The sequence below is a fragment of the Calypte anna genome, chromosome 3 (genome assembly GCF_003957555.1).
Source record: "Calypte anna isolate BGI_N300 chromosome 3, bCalAnn1_v1.p, whole genome shotgun sequence".
Lineage (NCBI taxonomy): Eukaryota > Metazoa > Chordata > Aves > Apodiformes > Trochilidae > Calypte > Calypte anna.
Window position 1 is genome coordinate 34911974 of NC_044246.1, and position 26216 is coordinate 34938189.

Consider the following 26216-nt stretch of genomic DNA (forward strand, 5'->3'; position numbering starts at 1 on the left):
GACTGCAATTACTCTACTCTAAACCTCAGCAACATTCTGACAGTGGCACACAGCCTAACTATCACCTCCATCCTCTCAGTCGCCTCATTTACAAAAAAAAAAAAAACAAAAAAACAAAACCAGCCCTGTTGCTGTTTACTTTAGATTATAATGCAAAACCTTTGCAATTCTTGTTCTCCTTGGTTACAGAGACAGTCTGGTCCTTTCAGGATGCTTATTGAAAATACTTAGATACAATCACTGAAATATCAGACTGAACCCACTATAAAAAAGGCAGTTTAAAAAAAAAAAAAAAAGTAAAACGTGAAAAAAATCTTTATCTCAACACATTAGAAGCTGACACGTTGTAGATTTGGTTCAGCACCGTGGTGTAGCAATTATTTTTCCCAGGCTACATTCTTTCCCTTGTGAACTTCACACATAGAAAAAAAAATATTTGAATTGGTAGGCCTAATCCAATCACAAGGTGAAGAAGCCAGAATGTCAGTCTAGGCTGTAACACTGTAGATTTACAACACCTGGGAAGGGAAGGGAAAAGGAAAGGAAAAAAGGAATGGAAAGGAAGGGAAGGGAAGGGAAGGGAAGGGAAGGGAAGGGAAGGGAAGGCAAGGCAAGGCAAGGCAAGGCAAGGCAAGGCAAGGCAAGGCAAGGCAAGGCAAGGCAAGGCAAGGCAAGGCAAGGCAAGGCAAGGCAAGGCAAGGCAAGGCAAGGCAAGGCAAGGCAAGGGAAGGCAAGGCAAGGCAAGGCAAGGCAAGGCAAGGCAAGGCAAGGCAAGGCAAGGTAAGGCAAGGCAAGGCAAGGCAAGGCAAGGCAAGGCAAGGCAAGGCAAGGGAAGGCAAGGCAAGGCAAGGGAAGGCAAGGGAAGACCTACTTTCCTGTTTTTCTGTTGTTTTTATTGAAGCTAAACATTATGGTGTTTTGTGTTTGCTCCCTTGAAAGGATCCAAATGAGAAAAAAAAAAAAAAAAGTGTTTTCTGTTTGGTTCTTCCACCTAAAATCTGTCTTCCTTATGCCAGTTGGGAAAACAGAATTAAATAAAACAATGGCTAAACCCCTTTTCTGAGGAACAGGAGTATCCTACTTTGGTTTAACCAGATTACACTGCCCATATTTCCACTTTACAGCCTGCTCAACATTAGGCTCCATCAAGTGTGTGCAGTGTGGCACTGCAGTAAAACAACGGCCCATTTTAATCACATAAAATGTATGTTAGGCAAATAAAATTCCTTTTGCTTGATGCATGGCTAACATAAAATCTGACTGCATTAAAAGGATATAAAAATAGTCATGAAGGAACTGAAGGCCTCAACAACAACGTGAGGAAAAGTACGAGATTTGGACTTTTCTTAGTAACAAGAGAACTCTAAAGGAATTTTTTAATGTCTATTTGTTTCGGCTGTTCTGCTCTGAGGCTTTTCTAAAACAAGTGTACACACACTATGCTAAAAGCAGTTTTTTATTTGCTGTTACTGTAAATGCAAGAGAAAAAAACCCAAAGAACTCCTGAAACAGCAGTAAAGCCTAAGCTGAATCTCAGACTGAAAACTCGTGTGGTTAAACCTGGAAACATAACAGAGTACAACAGATCACTCATATTTCTTAATGGTGAAAGAGGTTATCAACTAATTAGGCATGGTAGATGACTCTGTGTGTTAAGTAGATGCAGCATGATTGCTAGCACTGGGAAATGTTCTGCTCTGTACCAGTCAGTTTATTGCAAGACAAGCTATGCCAGAAAAGTGTAATCAAGGTGTGCATGTTCATGTATATTATAAAAGGTGAAATCACAACATTTCCTTAGGTAAAGATTAGTTAATTAATGACTACCTTCTAGAGACTTCAAACATTACAGTATGTTCAGAGAAAAGTCAATGTAAGAAAGCAGCATACCAACTCTACATGTTCAAAGGGCCCTGCAGTTCCAGAGAAGGATGTATTCCATCTGTAATTTTCCACCTTCAGGTTGCTCAAAATTTGAACTTGAAGAAAACTGTACCTCCAGCAGGCTAGAAGTAGGGGGTCAAAAAGGCAAAGATCTGAACACCTTCTAACTAGCAAAAGTGGCACAGGCAATTAGGAAGTGCACAAATACACACAAAAGTGAAGAAGCTTATGTTTGGGTATGTTTACTGATGCAAGTTATTGGAATGTTTCCCAGTTTAAGTAAGCCTCCTTTTATCTCTATAAGAAGAAAAAAATTGCTGAAAAACTTTCTGCAGTGAATGTTGCTTATTCTTCCTCACTAATCAAATTCAGTGTTTAAAACTGCTGCTGTTTAAAACTGCCCCCAGCTCCTATGGCACTTGCCTAATGACTATCACTATTAACTATACATCCCACTGTTTTTCTGTAGCTGAAATAACTGTCTTAATAACCATCACCACTAGCAGATACACAACTTAAATGACAGAGCTACAGGCTGACAGAAGTGGGGGGGAGGAAAACAGGAAAGCAGGTAGCCTCTGCAGTGGAAGACATAAAATGCCAAAACCAGGCTTCAGCTGACACCACAAATAGGCTAGGAAAAACTCTAATGGTTTTAAAACCAGACAATAAGCCAGAAAAGGAATACACTATATTGTGTAGTCCTGAGGAGCTCCATAAAACAGTGTGCTACTCCCAAACAACACATTTTGTCCAGTAAAGCTGTCACCATACAGCCCTCTGTGAATGAGAGACAAAGTACCGCTAAATAATGTAGCTTCTACTTATTACTGTCACTCACAGTGAGCTGCAGATCTTACTGACCTTACTGACCAGCAAATGCAACTCTCAAAGTATTCACATAGGCATGCTTAAAGATATTCAAAGATAACTGTGTAGAAAATGAGCAGAAAACATGTGCTCAAGTGAAAGGGAAAGCATCAACCAAAAGACAGCCATGTGCATCCAAAGTCATGTTGCACTGGAAGAGCAAGAGCATGCTGACGGCACATGTTATTTCACATTGGGCTGAAAGAGAATGTAGGACCCCACAAAACATTTTTAAATAATTTTTTAGAGTATATGCATTCATATTCTGACTTTACAATGCACAGCCTCTGGGAAGCGCAAGTTTGTTTCACAATCCTGTTTACATCCTAAGATGCACACATTCCAGACAAATAGGAAATACTTCTATGTTACTTGGAAGGAGTTACTTCACCTGGTTAATTATTTATATAAAGTGACATCCATCCTGATACTTAGAAATGTAGCAGTCAGGATGTGGCAGATACCTGTGAGGAGTGGCTGGAAAATGCAAGGCTTGCAATCAGAGATGGTTTTCTGCAACGCTTATGAAGTTACTAAGAGAGTACTCAACTAGTATAATCTTATAATCAGGAGTGTTCCAGAAGGAAGCCCAAATTGGATTATATTCTGCTTACAATAGCATTAAAAAACCCTCTTATATACTGAGGACATCACCTTTAGATGACAACAATTTGTTTCATTAATGGGTATTTAATTCTAGATACTGAAATAAGATTCTCTTTGGTGGATTTGGAGTGGAGCTGTAGGAGTGGCTTCTCCTTTTGAAAATGCCTCCACACATTTGATATGGGAGATTTTGTTTGCCCCAGTTTCTGTACTGGTAGAACACATAGTGCAACTTATGCTTAGATAAGGAATACATTTATTTGTCATACTGCCTGCTGGAGCAGCTGTGTCCTAGGCCTCTGAAAACTGAACATGATCTTGAACGTTGATGACTGCACAGATAGGTAAAAAATTATTTAGCATCTCCAAAAAGCAATCCCAGATGTTAAGCAGTGAATAAACCAAAATATGCAACACCCAGTAGGGATCAGAGGAAAAATGGGTGACTTTCTTTCAATCTAAAACTAGAGTTTGAACAAGATTCTTTATGGGATACATCACTTGTAGTGAACTAGGAGGCCCTCACTCCTCGCTTCACTATATTGTTTAAGATTCAAAGTATCAATGACACAGAAGTAGAATTACTAAGTTTATCAGTAACAACTCTGTTCAAGTTCTCTGGTGACCCTGAATATACGTTGAATAAAATAATTAAAATATGTAAAACCAACAGATTTTTTTGTTTTAACGTTTAGAGTGATTACAGGCATCTATACTAGATAAAGTGCATTTCTGCAGCTTTCCAGCAATACCAGAAATTATTTTTCCTCAGTTTTCATATGATCTGCTAATATCTGACGTGAGGTACCTTGCAGATTTTAGATATGTATTTGTGATAATTCTTAGGTGAATTCTCCAGTTTCATGGATCTTCCACCAGGTATTTATATTCCAAGTTCTCAAAAACCATGCACTGCACTGGGGCAGCTGACCAACTAATAGGCAGCTCTGCAGAAAAGGTGAATAATGAACAAGCAATGTGTCCTTGTGACAAAGAAAGCCAACAACACCCTGAGCTACCCTTCAGCAGCTACAGTGCTACCAGCAGGTTGAGGGAGGTGATCAGTTCTCTCTGCTTAGCCCTGAGGAGATGCAGCTGGAGTGCTGTGTCCAGAACAAGAGAGACATGGGCATAAGGGAGTTAGTCCAGTGAACAAGTGACAAAGATGATCAGAGAACTGGAGCACTTGATGACATGAAGAGAGGCTGGGAGAGGTGGGACTCTCCAGCTTGGAGAAGAGATAGATCAGAGCAATCTTGTCAATGTCCACAAACATCTGATAGAGGAAGTAAAGAAGAGGAAGCCAGATGTTTGTCAATGGTTCCCAGTGAAAGAACAAGAGGCAATAGGCATGAAAAACAGGAAATTAAATTTAAACATAGGATTTAATTTTTTTTTTTTTAAATTAAGAGTATGGTTGAACATTGCAACAGGTTGCTCAGTGGACTCTCCCTCCTTGAGATAATCACAGCCCAACCAGAAATGGCCCCAGGCAACCTGCTCTAGACTGTCTCCAGAGGTCTCTCCCCAGCTCAGTTTCCCTGTCATCTTTTGGGACTAAATTCACTTTCCCTTGAGCTCCTGCAGACAGTCTGTACAGGAAGAAGAATCTGGATCCCTCTACTCAAGTACACAAGCTACTACCATAGCTATAATTTTCACTGGAATCATGATTTAGGAAGTAGTGTCTATGTTTGTTTCAAACAGCAACAGATTCAACAACTGGGTACCTATCAGAGTGTGGTCTCAATTTTATATGATAAATTTTGCTGCACAACAGAGAATGTCAGTATGTTGAACTGAAGGGATGAGATGCTTTGGTAGGTGGTCTGCTCTGGAAATCTCAGAAGCTGACATCTGCGGATTCTACACCTCACCAGAGACTTGCACATTAGGGCATTCCCTCAGATTTAGCAAAAGAGAATAAATGGTATTTCAAGTGCAATAATTCTAATTCTAACCCACAGTTTTACAGGAATCTACATGCTTTCAGGCACTGTCCAAAGTATTCAGAAAGAAGCAAAAATGTACCAGTGGAAACATTCCCCTCCACTAATAAATTATACTCCTCTCCACGACATTACTTGCATTTTCTGAAGGTTTTTGCCCCAAGTTAAGGAGGCCTATTTTAATAAAATCAGTAAGTCATCTTTGCGTGGTGTATAGCAAATTCTGTCATGGTTTAGAAACCCTCAGGACTTGATGACATTCATCAAGATATTTTTTACAGAACTCAAACATGTTTCTCAAAAATTGATGCAGTCTGAGGATATAACAGTCACAGAAAAGCAGTAAAAGGATTTCAGTCATTAGCAGCTCTGGCAACTTAGGGCTAATATGAAAACTATTATTTGACCTCCTTTGATATCATACCATAGCTAATAATGATGCCATAATTACTGATCCACTGGAACTTCCATTACAAACCAGCATTTTCAGAGGTGATATAGAACAAGCTCTTTTCCTGAGCGCCAGACATCTCTGCCCAAGTGAAAAGACTTCATTAAATTCATTGCCTTCAGAGGAAAAACTAAAAACTTCCCAGCAATGAAAGATTCTTTAAGTCATAAACATTTTTTTTGTTGTTCCACTTTAAAGTATTATTTTATTCAGAACAAAAAAAAAATACATATTTATTCAAGGCATGGTATAATGATACTTCAAAATCTAAAGCCATTTCTCTGAAGTACTTGATTAATACATCTCACTCTTGACTTGAAGGTTTAAAAGCTAGGCTCTTTTACTATCCCTAGTTTTTAATAATCCAATCACTAAAATATGTACCTTGAAAAAAACCAGCATATTGTGCACCTTATAAAGTATGCAATATGTACTTGAGGAGTTTAAAGTGATTCAAAGGCCAAATACTGTGATGGTTTGTCAAAACTTATACAGTCATCAATGGAAATCATTTCCATTAGAAAAAACAGACAAAATCATCCAGATATGGGTCACAGAGATTTTTATCATAAGAACAAAACTCTCAAATTAAATATTTACACAAATTACCCGAGTAATTTGCATAAATAAAATTAATAATAAATATATATGTGTATAATGTAATATTTATAAATTACATCAATTATATTTTTTCATATATTTCTATATTTTATAAATTTATTTTTCTTTTATATTTACATATTTATATAAAATATATTTACAGATATATCTACATATAAATATATTTATAAATTATATAAACTCTGAGGGGATCATTCAATCTCCTAAAATCTGCATTCTACATTAAACACACCTGAAGACATGGAGCAAACACACTTGCTTTTTCATGAAAAAAACATTGCGTCGCAGTGATGACAAAAAGTGCATAGGTTATTTTGGATTTCTGGTTTTCAAGAACTAAATTTAATTGTCATGTTTAGAAAAAGAGAAACATTGTTAGAATTTTAAATAGCTTCAGAAAACAGATGTGACACCGCAGTCTAAACTAAAAGACTTAAATCAAGATTATGCATTTGACAAGGTGCAGTTACCTCACAGGCCTTTGATATCCCACAGGGCAGTTTTTCCTACTCTTTTCAAGTTTCCTTATTTCATCCAAAGACAGACTGCAAGCATTTTAACTAATAGGTTGGGTTATTTTTTAAATAAAGTCTTAAATAAAATGTCTTACTATTTTATCTCTGAAGTCACCTGTGTCCAGGATTTAATATAAAATATCAAAGCAACACTTTTTCAATTCATGATCTGAATCTATATTAAAAAAAAAAAAACAAAACCAAAAACCACAACTTAATTTTTACTTCTATAGAAAATGTTAAAGCTTTTAGCAATTATTTTCAGTATATTTTTATTTGTGTAAGTTTTTTTAATTCAGAGAGAATACTCTAGTTGCTCAATGCTGTACTCTGCTTTTAATAGATTAGTTATGATTATCTTTGAAAAACCAGCTGGCATAAGAGGAAAACCAAGCTGGTAGTAGTCATTCACAAACCTAAAGAGATTTTCCAAAACAGTTCCTGAGCAAACATTTGTCATTCTGCTGCTGCTTCTGTTTACTTGTACCCAGACGTTCCAAGTGACTTTGACCAAATGTTTTTAAGACACCGACTGCTTTGGTTTAGGTCAATGGTTTTGCCAACAGCTGCTCCACTGTAAAACTTCTCATTAACTGGGGAGTACAAGGGGAAAAATCATAATAAAGAAGGTGAGAATCACACTCTGGTACCTGAAAGCAGTTAAATGCAATGGCAAGGAACCCAGCAGTGTCCCAGGGAAAGCAAATGATTTAACCACATGGCTGCCTACCTCATTACACACACAAATACATGCTTGCAAGTTCTGCCTTCATCCTGTGCTATGTGGAGTAGCAGATCGCAGCATTTCATACAACAGCTGTTACAGTGAATTTATGAAGTATATATTCTTGATTTTCCCCTGTATCCTCCCCTGCTTTTTTTTCCTTAATCAGGCATCAGCAAAACAGGCATGATTGAATCTGCTTTCTAGCTTGTCCCTTACTTATTTACGTACTTCTGCTCTGGGGCTACGCAAGATGGTAGGAGATGTGGGAGAAATTTTGCACATCACGGTTTCAAGACAGTACGAGTACAAATGGCACCAATATAGCAAAGTATCTTCCCACAGGCACTAATTAAAAAGCAATAAGCTCACTTGAGAAGTATTTGCTTTCATTTCTTTCCTCCAGTACTCTATGCACTTAAGTTTTCCTCCTTTCCCTCCTGATTAAAACTACTCATTAAAGCCTGAGACAAAATAAAGGTGGAGAGAGAAATTTTTAGCAGAACCAAGGAAAAAAAAAAGTCTCTTTTGGTGCTCTCATGTGCACGCTTTTGTATAATGAGTTATAGCTAAATTTTTCTGACTAGACTATTTTTAGAAATCTGGCTGTGCAAAAACTACTTAGTGACAGAAGCCTGGGTTCTGAAAACAGCCTACTGATGACTGCCATTTTGTGTGTGATTAAATATAAATATTTTGGTATTTTATATAAAATGGTAACTTTAATAGTTCTCACCACTGTCAGTGACTGGTATGAGAACATGTGCATAAATTATCTATTCCCATGTTAACCTATACAAGGTTAGCCAGATTATATTCTGACAGTAGAGCAAAAGCAAAACCAGTGCAAGTAAACAGAGAGGTTCACTCTGTCTGTGAATAAGGTGCAGACAGCTGACAGCCTACAGATTAAGAATAAAAAAAATGAGAACTCAGAAATCGCCAGTGGGGAGAAAAAGAACGGGGGGAGGAGAGGAGAACAGAGGTCATTATGCCTGTCAACAGCTATCCTTTTAATTCCTGTAATTCCAAAATGTCTATTGTCTCTTTGCTTAGACACCTCACCTCTGGGTAAAGACATCAAATACAGAAACTCCAGTTCTGAGGTAAATTCCTCAGTTCCTAATAAGGAAAGAAAACAGGTTTTACTACTGAAGAACCAAGGACTTGAGGGAGATGGGTGATAGTCTAATCTTACGGACTCGACTTCCTACAAGTTTGTAAGCCTCCTTGGTCTCTATCTCTCAGAAATAATGTAACTAAATTCAATAAAGTACATTTAATTAATTGATTAACTTTTAATTGAGACTTTATACAGGAAAGAAGTGTATGCTCATCCTGCTTAATGGGATGCTACAGATACTGCTCGAATTCTCATAAAAAAGTCCACATCTGTGTCTGCATTATCCTTCCTCTCTTGCATCTTCTTTGCAAAGACCAGAAGGATAGCCAAGGAGCTGCTACACTCATGTCCTTTTTCATTTCATATGGAGACTGATTACCAGTAAATTAATTAAAATTTTACAAGCACAGTTGAGATTGACATAAGGTTGTAATGGACTACAAAATAACTTATTTTTCCACCTGTGTACTTCTAATTTTTGCACAAATATAAGATAATAGGTATTCTTCACTCTGCTGATTTTTAGCTGTGTACAGAATACAACTAACATAGAATCACAGAATCACAGTTGGGTTGGAAGGGACCTCTAAAGGTCATTTAGTCCAACCCCCTGCAGTAAGCAGGGACACCCTCAATTAGATCAGGTTGCTCAGAGCCTCGTCAAGTCTCACCTTGAATATCTCCAGGGATGAGGCCTCAACAACCACCCTGGGCAACCTGTTCCATTTTTCCACTACTCTCATGGTAAAGAACTTTTTCCTAACATCCAATCTAAATCAACTCTTACCTAATGTAAAGCCATTGCCCCTCATACTATCACTACAGGCCCTTGCAAACAGTCCCTCTCAAGCCTTCCTGCAGGCCCCCTTCAGACACTGGAAGGTCACTATTAGGTCTCCCTGGAGCCTTCTCTTCCCCAGGCTGAACAAGCCCAGCTCCCTCAGACCCTCTTTATAGAGGTGTTCCAGCCCCCTCCCCTTAGACCTGCTCCATCAGGTCCATGTCCTACCTGTATTAAGGGCTCCAGAGCTGGACCCAGTAATCAAGGTAAGGTCTTCCCAGAGCAGAGCAAAGTGGCAGAATGACCTCTCTTGATCTGCTGGCCACACTTCTTTTGATGCAGCCCAAAATGTGATTGGCCTTCTGGGTTGCAAGCCCACACTGTTGACTCATGTCCAGCTTTTCATCCACCAGCATCCCTCAAGTCCTTTTAGCAGGGCTGCTTCTAAAACATCTCCCAGCCTGTGCTAACAGTGTGGATTGTTCTGACTCAGATGCAGGACCATGACACTTGGTCTTGTTAAACCCCATGACGTTTACCTGGGTCCACCTCCCCAGTTTGTCCAGGTCCTTCTGAATGACATTCATGACATCTGGATGTCCCTCTGGCTTATCAACATCACCACTCAGCTTGGTGTCATCTGCAAGCTTGCTGATGGTGCACTCAATCCTACTGTCTATGTCATTGATAAAAATATGAAACAGTACAGGTCCCAGTACAGAACCCTGACAGGCACCACTCATCATTGGTCTCCATCTGGACTTTATGCCATTTACCACTACCTTCTGGATGTGACCATCCAGCCAATTCCTTATTCAATGAACAGTCCACCCATGCAATCTGTATTTCTCCTGGGCAATTAGGATACTGTAGGGGGCCATGTCAAAGGCCTTGAACAAGTCAATATAGGTTTTCCCTTATCCACTGATGTAGTTACCTTATCATAGAAAGCCACTAGGTCTGTCAGGCAGAATTTGCCCTTCACGAAGCAGTGCTGGGAGCCTTGAAGCTCCTTCCTGTCCTTCATGTGCCTTATCAGACCTAGATTCCAGGAGAATCTGCTCCAAAATTCCCATTTCCAGTCACCAGGGACTTCACCTGACTGCCATAACTTTTCAAATACCATGGAGAGTGGCTTGGAGACTACATCCACTAATTCTCCCAGGACCCCGTGACGCATCTCATCAGGTCCATAGACTTATCTATATGTCCAGCTTCCTCAGGTGGTCATAAACCTGATCTTCACATACAGTAGAAGGAACTCCGCTGCCTTGGTCTCCACCTTGTTTAACCTGGGAGATGCTGGGAGAGAGGTTGCCAGTTAAGACTGAGGAAAAAAGTTGTTGAGAACCTCAGCCTGATGTACTGAAACTAAGCAGAAAAATCCCTGTAATTTCATCTTGAATTTAGGGGACATACTTAGAGATTTCATCTCATTTATTTCAATGAGAAAGACAGTAACCAAGTCAAATAGGGAGAGATTAATTCCATAAGATATCAAAAACATTGAAAAAATCTTTTAAAAATGCGTATCAGCAAGAATGAATAAAACAAATTCTCTACTTTTCCCACTTCATTCTACAGTATTTTGTTTTCAGGAGAACTAGGGTTTCTACATAATTTCACTATATTTTACAACCATATGGTCAAACGGAGAACACAGTGACTAAGTGGTAGACTTCCAGCCTCAACAATCTGCATTTGAAAAGAAGCAGATCCATATGGTTTTTTCTTTCTCTTTCTCTTTTTTTTTTTTTTTTTTTTTTGGTGTGTGTGTGAGTGTCTTATACCAGTTGCTACAAGACTCGTCTTTTTTTGTGTAAGAGAAGCAATTTCAACACTAGACAATTTAAATTCCTGACAGTACAGGAAGTTTAGAGCCTATTAATTAAAAAGAGCCTGTCCCAGAAATTAAACTACTGTCTTAGCCTTCACCAGCAGCTTTTGGATTTATTCACACCAAATAACCGGAGAATGTTTATGTATAATTAAAATGCATGCAGACAGGTAAATCTAATACAAATTGTTTTTCTAAGTGGGATGCATCTATTTACAGTACACTAATGTCAAGATTGTTACAGTCCAGTTCTTCACAGGTCTAGTTTCTGAAATTGCTCACTACAAACTGCTGAGAGCCATCAAAAGTCAGTATTAGTGGCATGGAGATTTGTGATCTTTCCTATATCATTAACTTCTGTGCCACTTAAAATACTGACAAAGACCAGGTTCTGAACCAGCTGTTTTCACTGATCAGGTAAAATCTTCTTGAGTTGGAAGAGTAACAAATACAAGATCTACTGTGTTACCTGTGTTAGTCATTTACGCATGTACCATTCATTTATGCTTTGTACAGAAAATCCTTGCTTCAAGGTAGAAATACCATACAAGACTTGAGGCTGCTCATCCAATATGCTCTAAGAAATGAAGTGCATCACACCTAATATGCTTGATCACATCCAGTTTCAAAAGTCTGACATAATCAGTACTTTCATAGTTGGAGGAAAATATTTTAAGAGGAGGGTGAAGAGAGTACTCAGATATATTTATTCTCATTTGTGTATTGTTTATGGGTGTCATATAACCTTATTACTGTAAATGCAATAAAAACAGGTGCTGATTTGGCTCACTAGCTACAGTAGCCCTTTTTTTTGAAAGAAGCCCTCAGTTCAATTTCTCGCTGGAATGGATTTTTCACAAATAAGGATAATCCTTCATTTAGTGTTTGCACACTTGGTTACCTTTTACCATTCTTTTCTACCATATCAGGTTTTAAAATTTTATTTAAAATTGCCAGAATTCATTTATGCATTAGCCATTTTTATTATAGCTACAGACTATGGCATTCAACAAGTTTAGCATTAGGAAAGAACAGAATATAACAGTGCCCATATCCAATTTTACCTTTATTTTCTTATGACATGACATTGTTCATGCAGAAACATAGCCAGCCAGCACAAAATGAGTATTTGTGCTGGATAAAAGCAAACTACTTTTTAATATCCCACCTCCTCCTTTCCCTTCTCCCCTAAGACAAACACATACAAATATCTAGGCCTCCCGATTAATTTTATCAGGGAATTGTCCTGGTTTGGGCCAGGATAAAAGTGGTTTTCTGTTTCTGTACTTTTGCTTTTAGCTAAGTCCCTTGTAAGTAGTTGCATTTGCTGAAATTAACAGCAAGTTTCTCATGCAGTGTGTGTGCTTTTAGGACTGATAACACTCAATGTTTATAGTTACTGCTAGAGACTGGTATGCAGAGCCAAGGACTCTTATCAGCTCTAAGGAAAACATTTTACCCTCCAGAAGGAGTAAAGAGGTCCCACCTGAACCCTCCTTTAGGGAGGAACGGACAAGATAGATGCCAGAATTGACCAAACAGAGTATTCCATCCCATATACGTCACACTCAGTATAAATTTGAGGCATCACGTGGGCCGAGCCGGATCTTTTCCTGTTTCCCTTCCTTCACCCGGCATCCTGGAAGGATCCTGTCTGTTCGTGTGCCTGTGGTCCTGATCCGTGCCAACCCATATCTGTGTGTTCCTGCCTCCAGTTCCCGACTGCTGCCGACTCCAGGAGTCCAGCCTGGACTTTCCCAGGGCTGCCCTACAGCCTCGGTGGTGACGTGAGAGTTATTGGGGGAAAGGAGGGAGGAATGTGGTTTCCATTTTCCTGTATATTTGTATATATTTAGTAATTTTACCTATTTATCATTACTGTTTCATTAAAGTTGTGTAGTTTAGTTTCCAACCCATAAGTCTCTCTCCCTTATTCTCTCTCCTTTCTCTATCAAGGAGAGACAGATTAATAGAGAGCGTCTGTTATTCGGTTTAATTGCCGGGCCAGTGTTAAACCGTGACAGGAATACATGGCAAAATGGATTGTAGCTATGTGGCCTCCTAAAATACACAGGAATAGACTGCTTATGGCCAAAACTTTAGATTAGATTCAAGTCCAAGTTATACTTTAAATAAGAAATCTTAGAAACATCAACTCTATTCAATGGAAATTACAAGTGGAGGTCTGCTAGAGAGAAGTAAAAGTAGAGGAGAAACTTTAAAGTCTAACTGAAAGAAAAGTTTTCTAGAAGAGTAAAAGTAGCTTAGAGGTTAAAAGTAGCTTAATCTAGATATTTCATTTTAGTGGAAGTAAATAAATTCTTTGAATGCTAATTTCCTCTTTAAATTACTGTTTCGTCAAAATGCCAAGCTCAGCAATTTTAGCCTTCATCATTTGGGCAGAGCTGCAGTAAAGAGCTTTTACACTAGCAAATATGCAGCCCTGAGGCAGGAGATGACAGCAGAAACAAAGGACCTGCTGGCTCCTACTTTTGATCACAGCTTAGAACCTGAACAGCCTTGTCCTGCATTCTTTTTAACAAGCTTAGCCACAGGGACAGGGTGAAATCAGGTCTAATATATTATAATACCAACGGAGTAATTAGAAATGCACTTTAAAGAGTAAGGTCAAGAGCAACAGGCAAATTAAGAAAAAAATTACACTGTTCCAAAAGCCCAGGAGTGAAGCAACATTAGTTTAGTTTTTATTCATCCTCAATAAATATTTACTATTTACTATGAGTCACATGGAGAAGAGATTGGGTAAAGGGCACAAGTTGCTCCTAGGGAGATCTCAGTTGAACACAAGAAGAAAATTTTTCACTATGAGGACAGTCAGACATTGGAATGGTCTCCCAGGGGAAGTGGTAGATTCCTCCTCTTCGTCAGGTTTTAAGTCTCAGCTCAACAGGGTGGTGAGACATATCATATAGCATATAGCATATATGATATCATATATCATAATAACATTAGATGGGTTGGGCAAAATTTGCTGTGCTACAGGTAAACACACCAGGTGTCCAATAAAACATTATGTTGATGTGTGGTGGCCGGGGTGTGGTCACAGAAACACTATATAAGTAAAAGTTACTGTGTAATAAAGTTGAAGCTTGTTTACCAACCATATTGGTTGCATTAGTTTTCCCTCACTGTTTTCCAACAAGAAAGCAATTAGATCTGACTGAAATGAATAACCTAACTTCAGAGGAATTAATTTCTTCCACCTGAAACTACATTTTTAAAATCAAGCAACTCAAAATATACAGTGAAAATATTAACATCCAGAATTAATGTGTTGTCCAGATGAAGACTGTGTACAATTGTACACCCTTTTAGCCAAATAGGTGGTAGTATGTGAACAGAGAGGCAAGCCACAACGCAAGAGAGAACCAACATACTTCAGAGAAATATTTTTTTGTTTTCTGAGAATATGCCCTACTGTGTATGACATCTGTATTGGTAACAGACAAAAAGCACTACATTTGGTTAGTGTATTTTTCTTTTTCAAAATTCTGGACATTTCCCTCAGCAACACTCTGGAGTAGGGATGAGACAGCTCTGTTTTCATCTGGCAGGCTATTTTAAAAGATAGACAGACGAAAACTAGCAAAAACACCTCATGCTGTTCTTTACAGGAACGTGAAGCATCAGCTAAAATGCAGAACCTTACTCTGGAACAGGTAGCTTCTGCCAAACTGAGATGATTTTTCAACAGCTTTGAGTGGTGCTTATGGACAAATACAGACATGCAGAACATACAGTTTCTAATGAATGCAGAACATACAGTTTCTAATGAATACAGCTTGAATTCAAAATAAAAATGCAATAAATACAGAACGTGGGGATGTACAGATGAATTCAAAACAATTGTAAAATGCTGCCACCATCACGTCATAAACAGCCAATGAATATGTTAAGATCAAATCCAAGTAACTAACACCACTGATACTATCTTAGCTCATCTTTTATGACAATGTGCCCACCCATCTTAACCAGAGAGACAGATTGCCCCTGGCAAGGGCACTCAAGGTTATTTTGCTTGTGTATCACCATGAACAGATGCAGCAACAAAAACAGCTGTTGCTTGTACCAGGTCAGCAGTACAGACATCACAGTATTGGAGCCACAGTTAAGAAATACAAACTTTTAAATATTATTTAAATATTGCAAGACACTGTCTCAACAGAGGGCACTGGTCAAAGCTTAAGCCTATTGTTTTAAGGTCTAAAGTTCCTAAAGTTAACATCACTGCCAGGAATTCCAAGATGAGCTAGAAAATGTCTTTATAGTTGCAGTTAGTGTCTTATCTTCCTCCCCAAACAGTAAGTTTAAATGCCAGTATATGCAAACAACATAAAGCTTAGATTCAGGTATTCAGTGTTTATGGCTGAACAGATTTTGGTGTAAAAAAAGGCATTTCAGCCATTTGCTATGTTTGTTCTCTCATTCTCTTAGGAGACACAGCCTGATAGTTTATTCCAACAAAAATCTTTACATGTAGAGATTTCTTTTTTAAAATTGAATATTTTATCAAGTCTAATATATTCAACTACTTTTGGCTTAGAAAACTATATAAATTCATGCTCTGTGTCTAAGCCCAAACTTTGTACTGTTTTAACTCTGCCATTTTAACACCATTCAGCCAACAAAGCAATCCTATGATGGTAGGAGTTGCACATATAGTAAAAACAATAGCTTATATCAGGACAGATTGTTCTCATTTATCACTCTATGCATTTTTAGAGTTGTGAGGTAGTTGTAGCCATTCTAGGAAGTATATTGCTTTGGCTAAATAGAAATTAAAAATTTCCCTCTTCTCAGCTGAAGTATTTTCCCTTGTTTGAAAAGTCTATGTATATTATCTTGACAAAAGTACACTATTTCAGCATTAGACTGCTATTTTTACTTTCAAAATATATCTCATGCTTATTGCAGCACTCCCACAATTTTATTTCTGCTTTTAACAAAGCCAGTTAAACTACTGTGACTTATTAATGTTCTCATGTTCAGAGCTCTTGCCCAAGAAGAGGGTCACTATACCAAGTACAGAAAATTTATATTTGGTCAGTTAAAAACAGAAAAATACCAAATACTCTCCTAAGATAATGAAGTTCTTAACACTGAAGGTATCAGCTACCAAAAAAACACCACCAAAACCAAACATTATATTCTTCTATATTCAAGATATACCACTGAATTCAAGTGGGTTTTTCCTACATAAGGAGCAAGCTTTAAACATATGGCAATTACTACAGGGAACCAAGGATGTCTTGTTTTGTCCAGGTGCTTACAGCAGCAAAACTTAAATGAATACTAACAATTTAGCTGTGAATTACTAACTGGGCAACACCACAAGTCCCTGAGGACCTATTTATACCTCAGAAAACTTCCTCAAGAAGAGGGCAGAAACCTTTTGAACCCTGCATACTTCTACCAAGAAAATTAAATCAACATTACACCATGGTTGTGACTGCATCCTGTTAAAGAAGTTTTATACTAATAAGGAAAGGTTTAACGAGTTTGACCTTAATACCCCTAGATCACAACCCTGTCCAAACAAGTCTTATCAATATAACTTAAAATTAGACCTTTTTAGTTATAGAAGTCTGAGTTTTCACTTACATCATGTTTAAGTACCCTAAACATTGTCATTAACTTGTTCAGTCCAATACCAGAAAAAAAACCCCGACCTCAGACATGAGACAAAACTGTACAGATTTGGAGGGATTTCTTCCATAATAAGGTAGAGACCTATTTATAGTTCTTTTAGATGTAAACAGTTACTTTAAACTGTTTTAATCAATCACCTAATTAGAAGTGATTAGTATAACATAATTAATAGTAATAATTAGAAATTACAGCAGCTTCTTCATGGAGATGAAGGAAGATGTTTAAGAAAACAGTTTGGCTTTTCATATTTCTGCTACTGTAATACCTTAAGTAAATACAGTTATTTTTTCCTTCCGAGACAGGTGGGACATCAGATATTTCATCACCTTAAAAATTAGGAAAAAATTACTGACCCTTCAGAATTAATATTCATCATTATGAAAACTGCTGAGATAAAGTAGTGTGAGCACGATCTCTCTGAACCCACAGCTATCTAAGGAATAATACTAGGAAGACAGAAGTTTGGCTGTACTTTAATAAAGAAAGCTAATGAGAAGAGTTATGCACTGGGACATCTGAATCTCAGTGGCAGCTGCCATACTAAAAAAAACACCTCTGTCACAGTCCAAGATTTGCTTGTACTGTAATAAATCCCAGCAAGACATATTATGGTCTTACTGAGCAGAAAAAGGGATCTGAAATGTTAAATATGTACACACACACATATATATATACATATGAGAGACCAAGGATTTACTTGAATATACTGAACATACAGCATAAGAGGCCAACAAATAGATATGCCTCTAATGTTTAAAACGTTGGTGAATATTCATTGTATCTCCTTTCATCATAAAAGGCTAAGAAACTTTAGAGAGGGACTTGCTTAGTGAGAAATGAGAGGAAACTCCTCCCATTTGTGAAGGGAGAAGTTACTGCATGGCTAGAAGGCCATCTTTACACATTATATTGTCTTTTCGCCAAGACAATGACAACAAAGATGCAAATAATCAATACGCCAAAAGATGTAAAGTAAATATAGGCAAACTCTTAATTTCACAGGTCAGCATAACCCCCTTTTGAGATCATACTGTCTGGGCATGTGCCAGCAGAGGGAAAGAACAGTCCCTCCCTGGTTACTTTTCTGCCCTCATGAGCAGCCCAAACTAAAGCTGAGTAAGACCCAGTTACTACTCATACTGGTATTACCTTTTGTATTTAAAAAAAAAAACAAAACTATATACATCTAAACACAAAGGTATAAAAATGTGAAAAGAAATAACAAAAAAAAAACCTATAAAAGAAAGAAACAGATAAAATCTATCATCTGACCTACATGAATACATGATCCCATGCCACTCAACAGTAAGGACTCCAAATTTCTAAGGATTTCACAAAAAGTAGGAGTTATAAAAGACAGGATCTATTTGTCAAGGGATCTTTGATTACAATTCAGAGACTGTGCACTGTTACACCACAGCAATTAAAACAAAAAAAAATATTTTGGGTCAAACAAGTGTTACTCTGAGCCATAGTATTTTTTCCTAGCCCTAGGCTTTCAGTGATATACTTAAATACACATTAGGAGTGATCTTACCACTGTGTATAAATAACTAAAGGGATGATGCAAACAAGACAGAACCAGGCTCTTTCCAGAGATGTCAGTGACAGACACAATGGGCACAAAACAAAATATGGGAGGTGCTGTCTGAACATAAGAAATGTTTTTACTGTGGGGGTGACGGAGCCCTGGCACAGGCTGCCCAGAGAGGTTGGAGAGTCTGGAGTCTACATCCTTGGAGATATTCACATGGTCCTGAACTGCCAGCTCTGAGTGGTTCTGCCTGAGCTGAGGGGTTAGACCAGGGAGCCTCCAGATGTGCCTTCCAACCTCAACCATTCTGCCAGCCTTTTTTTCTGTGGTATGACAGCAACTATAAGAACAGAATACACTTAACTTCATCTATATTGCGAGGCACTCATCTGTCTTCTCTAGCAAAAAGGGTTCATGAGACATTTGACTCACAGACTCATGAAAAAGTCTTGTCTGAAAATACATTCAGTAACTATTTTCCTTTTAATTTGTGACTGCTGTCACCTGGGCTGGAAAAACCTGCTTTAGGTTCCACATAAAAGGGCAAGTTTAGTTCACAGCATGAGTTCGGGTGGTACATAACACTGAAGGCATTTTCCCTATTTCCAATTATTGTGATTTTGATTTTTTTGCCCAGCTTTTAAGACACTTTTCAGCGTGTAAACTCACTGAAACCACATACTGCAATAAATATTATAAATCATGCATAGATATCTCAGAGTTTCTAATAGAATTAGAAGTTAAAATATACTCTCAGCTCATTAAAATGAAAGAAAAACCTATATTACTTTTTCTACACAGAGGCAAAACCATTTTCTTTGGAAACTTTATTTTGCATCAAAGAATTATTGTTCCTGTCTTTTAGAATTGTCTTCATAAATCAAGTATACATTTGTTTTCATTTACTGTATATACATAAATTAAACATCTGCTGTTCAATGTAATGAAATTTTTCTTAAGGGATATTGGAAAAAGGAATGAAAGAGGTAGCCAAAAGACTGAATAAAGCTTTATCAAGCCTTCTGAATCCACCCAGCTGTTCAGTTAAAGCTTAGCATTTTGGAGGCCAGCCTCAATAGCAGTGTCACTATGTAAGGCAGATGCAAGAGCAAGGCTTTCCTTTAAGGGGTTCAGTGTGAAGTGAGGCTCAGAGCCAAAGAAAGAAGTATAGAGGAAAGAGCAAAATGGTTATAAAATAATTTGGCAGTCCCCCAGTGCTGAGCTTTCTGGCTTAAAATTGGCTTAGCAGAGGCAGACTGAGAGCTACAGACCCCACATGCTCATTCTTGGGAAAGTTTCACCAGTAATTCTGAACTCTTGGTCAGCTCAGCACTTATTTATGTAATGCTGATGCCCTGCACCAAACCACTGCAAGCACCAGGAGAGCATTAAGGAAGTGTAGATGGCATAAAATCCTTGATAAAATTGAAAAATATCCCCTTCTGAGACAGGTTTTGTTACTGGAAAGTGTTCAGACTATCTAATGGACATGAGGGATAAGAGGTTTTGTGTCTACTTTAGCATGGAATTGGGCAAACAGGACTTAAAATCATAACATAGTCCTGCACTAATAGTCTCAGCAGTTCATATTCAGCAGGCCTGGCACCATCAGGTCAGGTCCTGAGAGAAACAAGTGCACAAAAGACTGCATTTGCCTGCAGTAGCAGGTAGGGAAAGGATCAGAATACACCTAGAATTTCTCTGGCATCCTGGCACAGCTGGGCTTGAGCTACACATAATCATCACTATCATAAATTACAACAACAATGTATCTATATCTTAAGATGTACCCTTATTGTCAAAAATCACTGGTTCGCTAGGAAACAAAATAGGCTTATGATTAAGTATGCTGACTCAATATAAGTAATGGAACCCTTGAAAAAATTAGTACCCAGATTTTTTTCTGCACTGGTCACCTCTAAACAGCATTTAAATTATGCCCAGTGGTGATATCCAAGTTGTCAGAATTGAGACATTTTTCATTACTCGTGTAGAAAGACGAGCATACATTGAATACGTATAATTAACTAATCTGCAAGTATTATTTTTTTCTTCTTTTTTTCATCCAAGTAAAGGGAAATTAACATATTATTGTACTAATGCATTCATTAGCAGAAACCCAACAATAGATGGTTGCATCACATTTGTTAGTTTGGCCAAGGAGGATGCATTACCATGATAATTTTCCTATGCACCGCATTCTATAGAAGTATTTTAATACACAGTGGTGTTATGTGTTAACTAGGATGTATCAAACCCACTTTTACCCTCACAGCAAACATAATTTCAGATAGAAAAACACCTACATCATCCAGTCTCAAAAATTCAATCACATTTTTAAGATCTCCCTAGCTGATGAATGAGATCAGGTTTTATCACACTGCACTCAACTGGGTGGAGTTTATTTTTCAGTTTACCTTCAAAGACATTGGGGTTTTTGTTACCTGCTTGCAATATTACCCTAGAAGTGGTAACCAGCAGGCAGGAGAAGCTGACTCAGCAGTACTAAGGGCTAGGTAATTTCAGGGGTATTACTTGTCTATTTCTCTTTCAATTAGCCTTGCTTCAGTGTAGTGAGCAGTACTCCTTTCTTTCTCTGTCACCAAGCCAGGGTAGAAATGATGAATTCCAGAAAAATGTGTGATATGAAATGAGTAGTGGTGAGAGGTAGTGCACTGTGGAATGGAGTTTCACACTGTTAAATTAAAAAGAGAGAGATCAAAAGTAAACAGCCTTTTGATATTATGTTACTGAAAATGTCTGCTAAGTTCATATTCATAAAAAAACCCCAAACATAATATCCTGCTTAAATAACTATTAAAATGGAGTTAAAAGGGAAGAACTCAAAGAAAATTACTGTATTAAAGGTCTTTCTCTTCCTACGAAATATGAAAGTATCAAATTAAAAATACCACACTATCATCTATTAGGAAGGACACTTAAACTATCTATGGCCTGTTATTTCAGTCACCTCAAGGCATTTGACAGACACCAGAGCTTTTCTGTGATGTATCACAGCCTATGGTGACAAGCTACCTAAATAACAAGCATTTTAGGGTTCCAGAGAAACAAAATTCAGCAAGTGTCTCTTTGTTAGTTTCAAGATGGAAAGCTACAGATGAAAGCAATCTCCCTGGTACAACGAGTGATGAAAGAGAGGTTCTGTGGCAGAGACACTTGAACAAAACCCATGAAGTCCAGAGCTCCTCTGGAGCACAGAGGGCAGGGTCAGCACCAGGACTGCATGCACCAGCTGCTGCCTAAAATCCAGATGTGCTGTCAGTACCAGAAACTAGGTCTCAGCTGCAGGCTGTTAAATCAGATTCGAATAAACTCTCCCCTTCTCGACTGAGATCTGAAATTATGATTTGAGATATAAGGAGCACTTGAAAACTACAGGAGAAGGTATGCAAAACTCCTTTGGTGCTTGTACTTGAGGATCTACTGAACATTCAACTAGTATTACCAAATTTTTTTGTTTTGATTTGATTTTTGGGGGTTTTTTTTTGTTGGTTTTTTTTTGGTTGGTTGGTTTTTTGTTTGTTTGGTTTGGTTTGGTTTCCAGGAAAGAGGAATTATCTGAAACATGGCTACCAAAACAAATTCCAGCATTGTACATAAATGAACTGAATATTTTTAAAAGCTTAAAAGCAATAAAAGATACAAGCCAGTGTGAAAACAATGACTAAAATTTTCGGGCTATTTAAAGAAATTTGCTTGTAGGCTTGTAAGTAGTATACATAAGACTCTCACACTCCAGTCTTTCCAGAAATGATGTTTTGCTTGATTAATTAGAGAAACTAGGGAGAGGTGATACTTTTACAGTGAGTGATATTTTCTTATAATTAAATCAGTCTGGCATTAGGATATGAAATACTCATAAAACACCAGCCTAAGTGTCATCTAGAAAATCACAAATTTAATATTTAGATTGATGTCTTTGGTAAAAATAAAAACAGTAGGATCTTTAATTTCATAGAAATATAGTATCATAAATTTATTACGGGTATCATATATTAAAATAATGCTATGCAAATAGGCATGACAGTTAAATAAGTTTTTAGAATACGACTGTTTAAATGAATAGGTAATTATTTTAAAATGTCAGTTAACACACCATGGAAAAAGAGAGCTCAATTTAATTAGATTGGTCATTTGTGGCTTTAGTAGGAAAAGGATTAGCATGTAGAGTAAGTTAAGGATGCCCAAAGCTATATGTGGGGTTTACACAGGTATTCAGTTTCATCTCAATAAAAGAATTAGCATAACAAATGCTGGCTTATATGGTGCTTTGCTGCTTATGACACAAGGGAGCTTCTAAAGAAATATGATGTGTTGCCATATAAAGGTCAGGCACAGTTTATGGAGAATTGGATAAAAAAGATCTTAAAAGAAAATAGGTTTGCTGGAAAATCCGTCGTAAGGTGGTACAGGGAAACTTTCTTATAGATTGTTTATGTCAACATTATTTTGTCTAAGTTATCTATATAAGGAAAATAACTGTATTACCAGTAGAGAAGATGTTTATCATCTATGCCTTCAGTGGCATAGTCTAGTGCTATTGGAGAAGCAAGATAGAGGGTTTGGGGTAATATGCTAACTTTCTAAATCCACTGATTTTCTTTTAATGTACACAAGAGTCATGAAATTGACAACAACACGTTCAGCTGGACTTAACTTGCTTACTGTAGTCTGCAATGCATTGAAAAAAAGCAGAGCAAATACAACAAACCTGCTGTGAGAACACTCTTTTGCCTAGCATAAATGCAGAGAGGTTTCTACAAAGCATTAAAAATATCAAATGGGCCTGGTAGTTAAGACTTCCCCAACTGGAATTATATTCTGTTTCCCTGGAAGATGGACCAGAAAGTAAGAAGAGGTCACAAGGTCCAGGAACATGCCAATTTTAATAATCACAGGACTGAGGTAAAAGGTAGGTAATTATAAAACAAACTGACTTCTACTTAGCACATTCAGGGAAATAAGTGTACTTATTTCCAGATACTGCTCTGTGGAAGCCTTGATGACTGCCAGCCCAGACTCGCTCTTCTCAATTACTGTACCCAACTCAAATTTAAAAGGAAAGGAATAGTAACAGATAGATTTACATTGCTTTGGTGAGACAGTAGCAAAAACCTTAAGTGTGAATTATTTTCATAGACAAGCATTATTTAAAAACTAAATCAGTTAAAATAGTATTACTTGATAGTTGCTAAAAGATATTTTATTTTACTCTTTTGTACTTTTATGTGAAAATATCTTCGCAAACTTTCTGAAACCTGGGATTTTTTTAACCAATCCTGAAATTACCAAATGCTTTCTCTACAAATTTCCAGCTACTTTCTTTTCAAAACTACTCTAAAGTATGCTAATAGAAGAAAAGAAGCAGCTGCACTGTGCTTATTCAATGGAAATTATCAGCTTGTGTATATTTACTGTGTTATTGACCCTGTATCTGCCAGAAGAATGCAGCCCCCAGTGCATTCCAGACAATCAGATAAAGTATCTTTAGAAACATGTCAGACTGCTACTTTTCATAATAGATTTTTCTTTCCTGGAGTTATGAGGAATTCTTGGGAGGCAATAAATAGGTGTTTTTCTATTTTAAGTTTCCAAAATGAAGAACACTGTCTAGAAGATACTGTAAAAACCTGAACAGTTTCAAAATTTATTTAAGTCTGCTTAATACAAACCAAACAGCACAGGTAATTGCCAAAAATGGGCACACTGAATGAAGACACTTAGTCTAGCAAAGGAAAAATGTTGTGTGCTGTCAATGCAATACATTAGGTTCAAATTATCTAGAGATAGTTGCAGTGTCTTTCAGCAGCACTGACTGCTTGTATTCAAGATGAACGCCATGTCCTCTGTGGTTTTATCCATCCTAAATATTACACCATTGGAAATGCATATTAATGGCAACCTCTCTTTGTTGTCATTAGTGTATCTTGGTTTGTATGTAGTTCAAGCCTATAATAAATACCGAAATTTAAATGCAGCTTTTGGCAGAAAACAAATTCCCTTAGATGTGTTCACTCAGAACACCACAAAATGCAACACTATTAAGCCTCTGAAATAAATCAGAGAGGTAACTCAGGAATAGCACACAGAGTTTAAGGGAGTTTGTTCTTGTAGCTTTTTGAATTAGATATGTATAAGCATTGCTACAATTTATTCTTTACAGTTAATTTTTTTATTATTTTCAATGAGAATATAGGAGTCGGGTTTTTTAAAGGTTCTCACTGTGTTATTATTACATGTAAACACATCAAAGTATTGGGCTACATAAAGAATATGAAGCTGAGATTAACCACTTTAAACCCCAGCAAAAGAAAAATTTAAAAACTTAAATTTATGTGTCAAATACCAGAGAAAGCCTTCCATAATCCAGAGCACAATAAGGTTCAGCCAGCTGCAAAACCTAAGCCTCTCACATAACAAATCTGGTTGACAAACACTGCGATGCATAAGAGAGGAAGCTCTCATTTGCCTGTAGCACAACCAGTGAAAATCACCAAAAAAATATTTAAACACTTCACAGTACTGCACACTCAAGTGAAACAAAAGTCTCTTGTTTTAGGATGTAAACCCAGCCTGACAGTTCTACTAAATTTCTGTCCAGGAAAAATAATTTTTCTCTGAGTTTAAATGTGGCAGTTAGGCTGGTGAGATTAATATTCTCAACTGTACAGCCACTTAATCCCTCCTTGTCTCATTCCATAATGGCCACAATCAACAGAATTCAGGTATTTCTGTGGCCTTAAAAGCTGCTCCAAGCTTTGTAGAAGCATTTGTAATTCCAACCCTATTACACACATGTAGTTGTATATCTTTCACATACCACATTAATCATTAGCCTTTAAAATATTAAGTTAAGAATGCATTTACAGGATTGATGCTGTAGTCTGCAATGTGTTCCTTGTGTGTACTGCAAGTAATAGAGAAAATCAAGTGAAATCTCCTCAGCCCTTTGAATTACTCAGTTTTAAACGTCAAGAAAAAAGATTAAGTATAAATACATATATACATAACCATGTGTATGCACATAGAAAATACTAGATATATAATTTCCAGGTAGTTCAAAACTGTGAAACAAACAAAAAATACTTACCCTCGCCAACGTCAGTGTTCCTTGTTTACACACACTGCAGCGGACTCTCAGCTTCCCAGGTTTAACAGCTTGGCAGAAATTTTTGCAAAAAACATAAAAACTATTGTATCCAGTTGCACCTGTCAGGAAGAAAAAAAAACAAACAAAACTATTTTATGTATACTGAATACCAGTAACAAACTGTCATGAAAGGTTTCTATTTGACTTTGAGATAAGTTTAAAAAAAAAATAGATTGACTAATTTTAAGACCACAATGCAATAATCTTACTTTGCCTGGTCTTGTTCTTAGCACCTCTCAGTAGCTCATGCTTTTTGATCAAGAGTTATAGGTGAACTACACCATAACTCCCAGAAAATGCATCCTGTTCTCTAGTTCAAGCTTCCCACTGGGGAGCACCAGATGTAACCTCTGGCAGGTGACGCATGAGCCTGAGTCCCCGAGCTCTCCACAGCCTGAATCTTACTTCAAGTCTAAATTTGTCTACCTGCAAGTTTTAGTGAATTCAAATTACATGAAAATTTCCTTGGATGACATTTCA

At 37.4% G+C, this 26216-nt stretch overlaps 1 protein-coding gene across 2 annotated transcripts in view; it reads right to left on the bottom strand.

The window, feature by feature from the left end:
• Nucleotides 1–26216, bottom strand: part of PRKN (parkin RBR E3 ubiquitin protein ligase) — a 710558-nt gene that overhangs the window by 428879 nt on the left and 255463 nt on the right. For both annotated transcript variants that reach the window (XM_030448441.1, XM_030448442.1), the window contains exon 4: nucleotides 25677–25795. In XM_030448441.1, the coding sequence (XP_030304301.1) occupies nucleotides 25677–25795 (119 nt within the window). The remainder of the gene's footprint in view (nucleotides 1–25676; nucleotides 25796–26216) is intronic.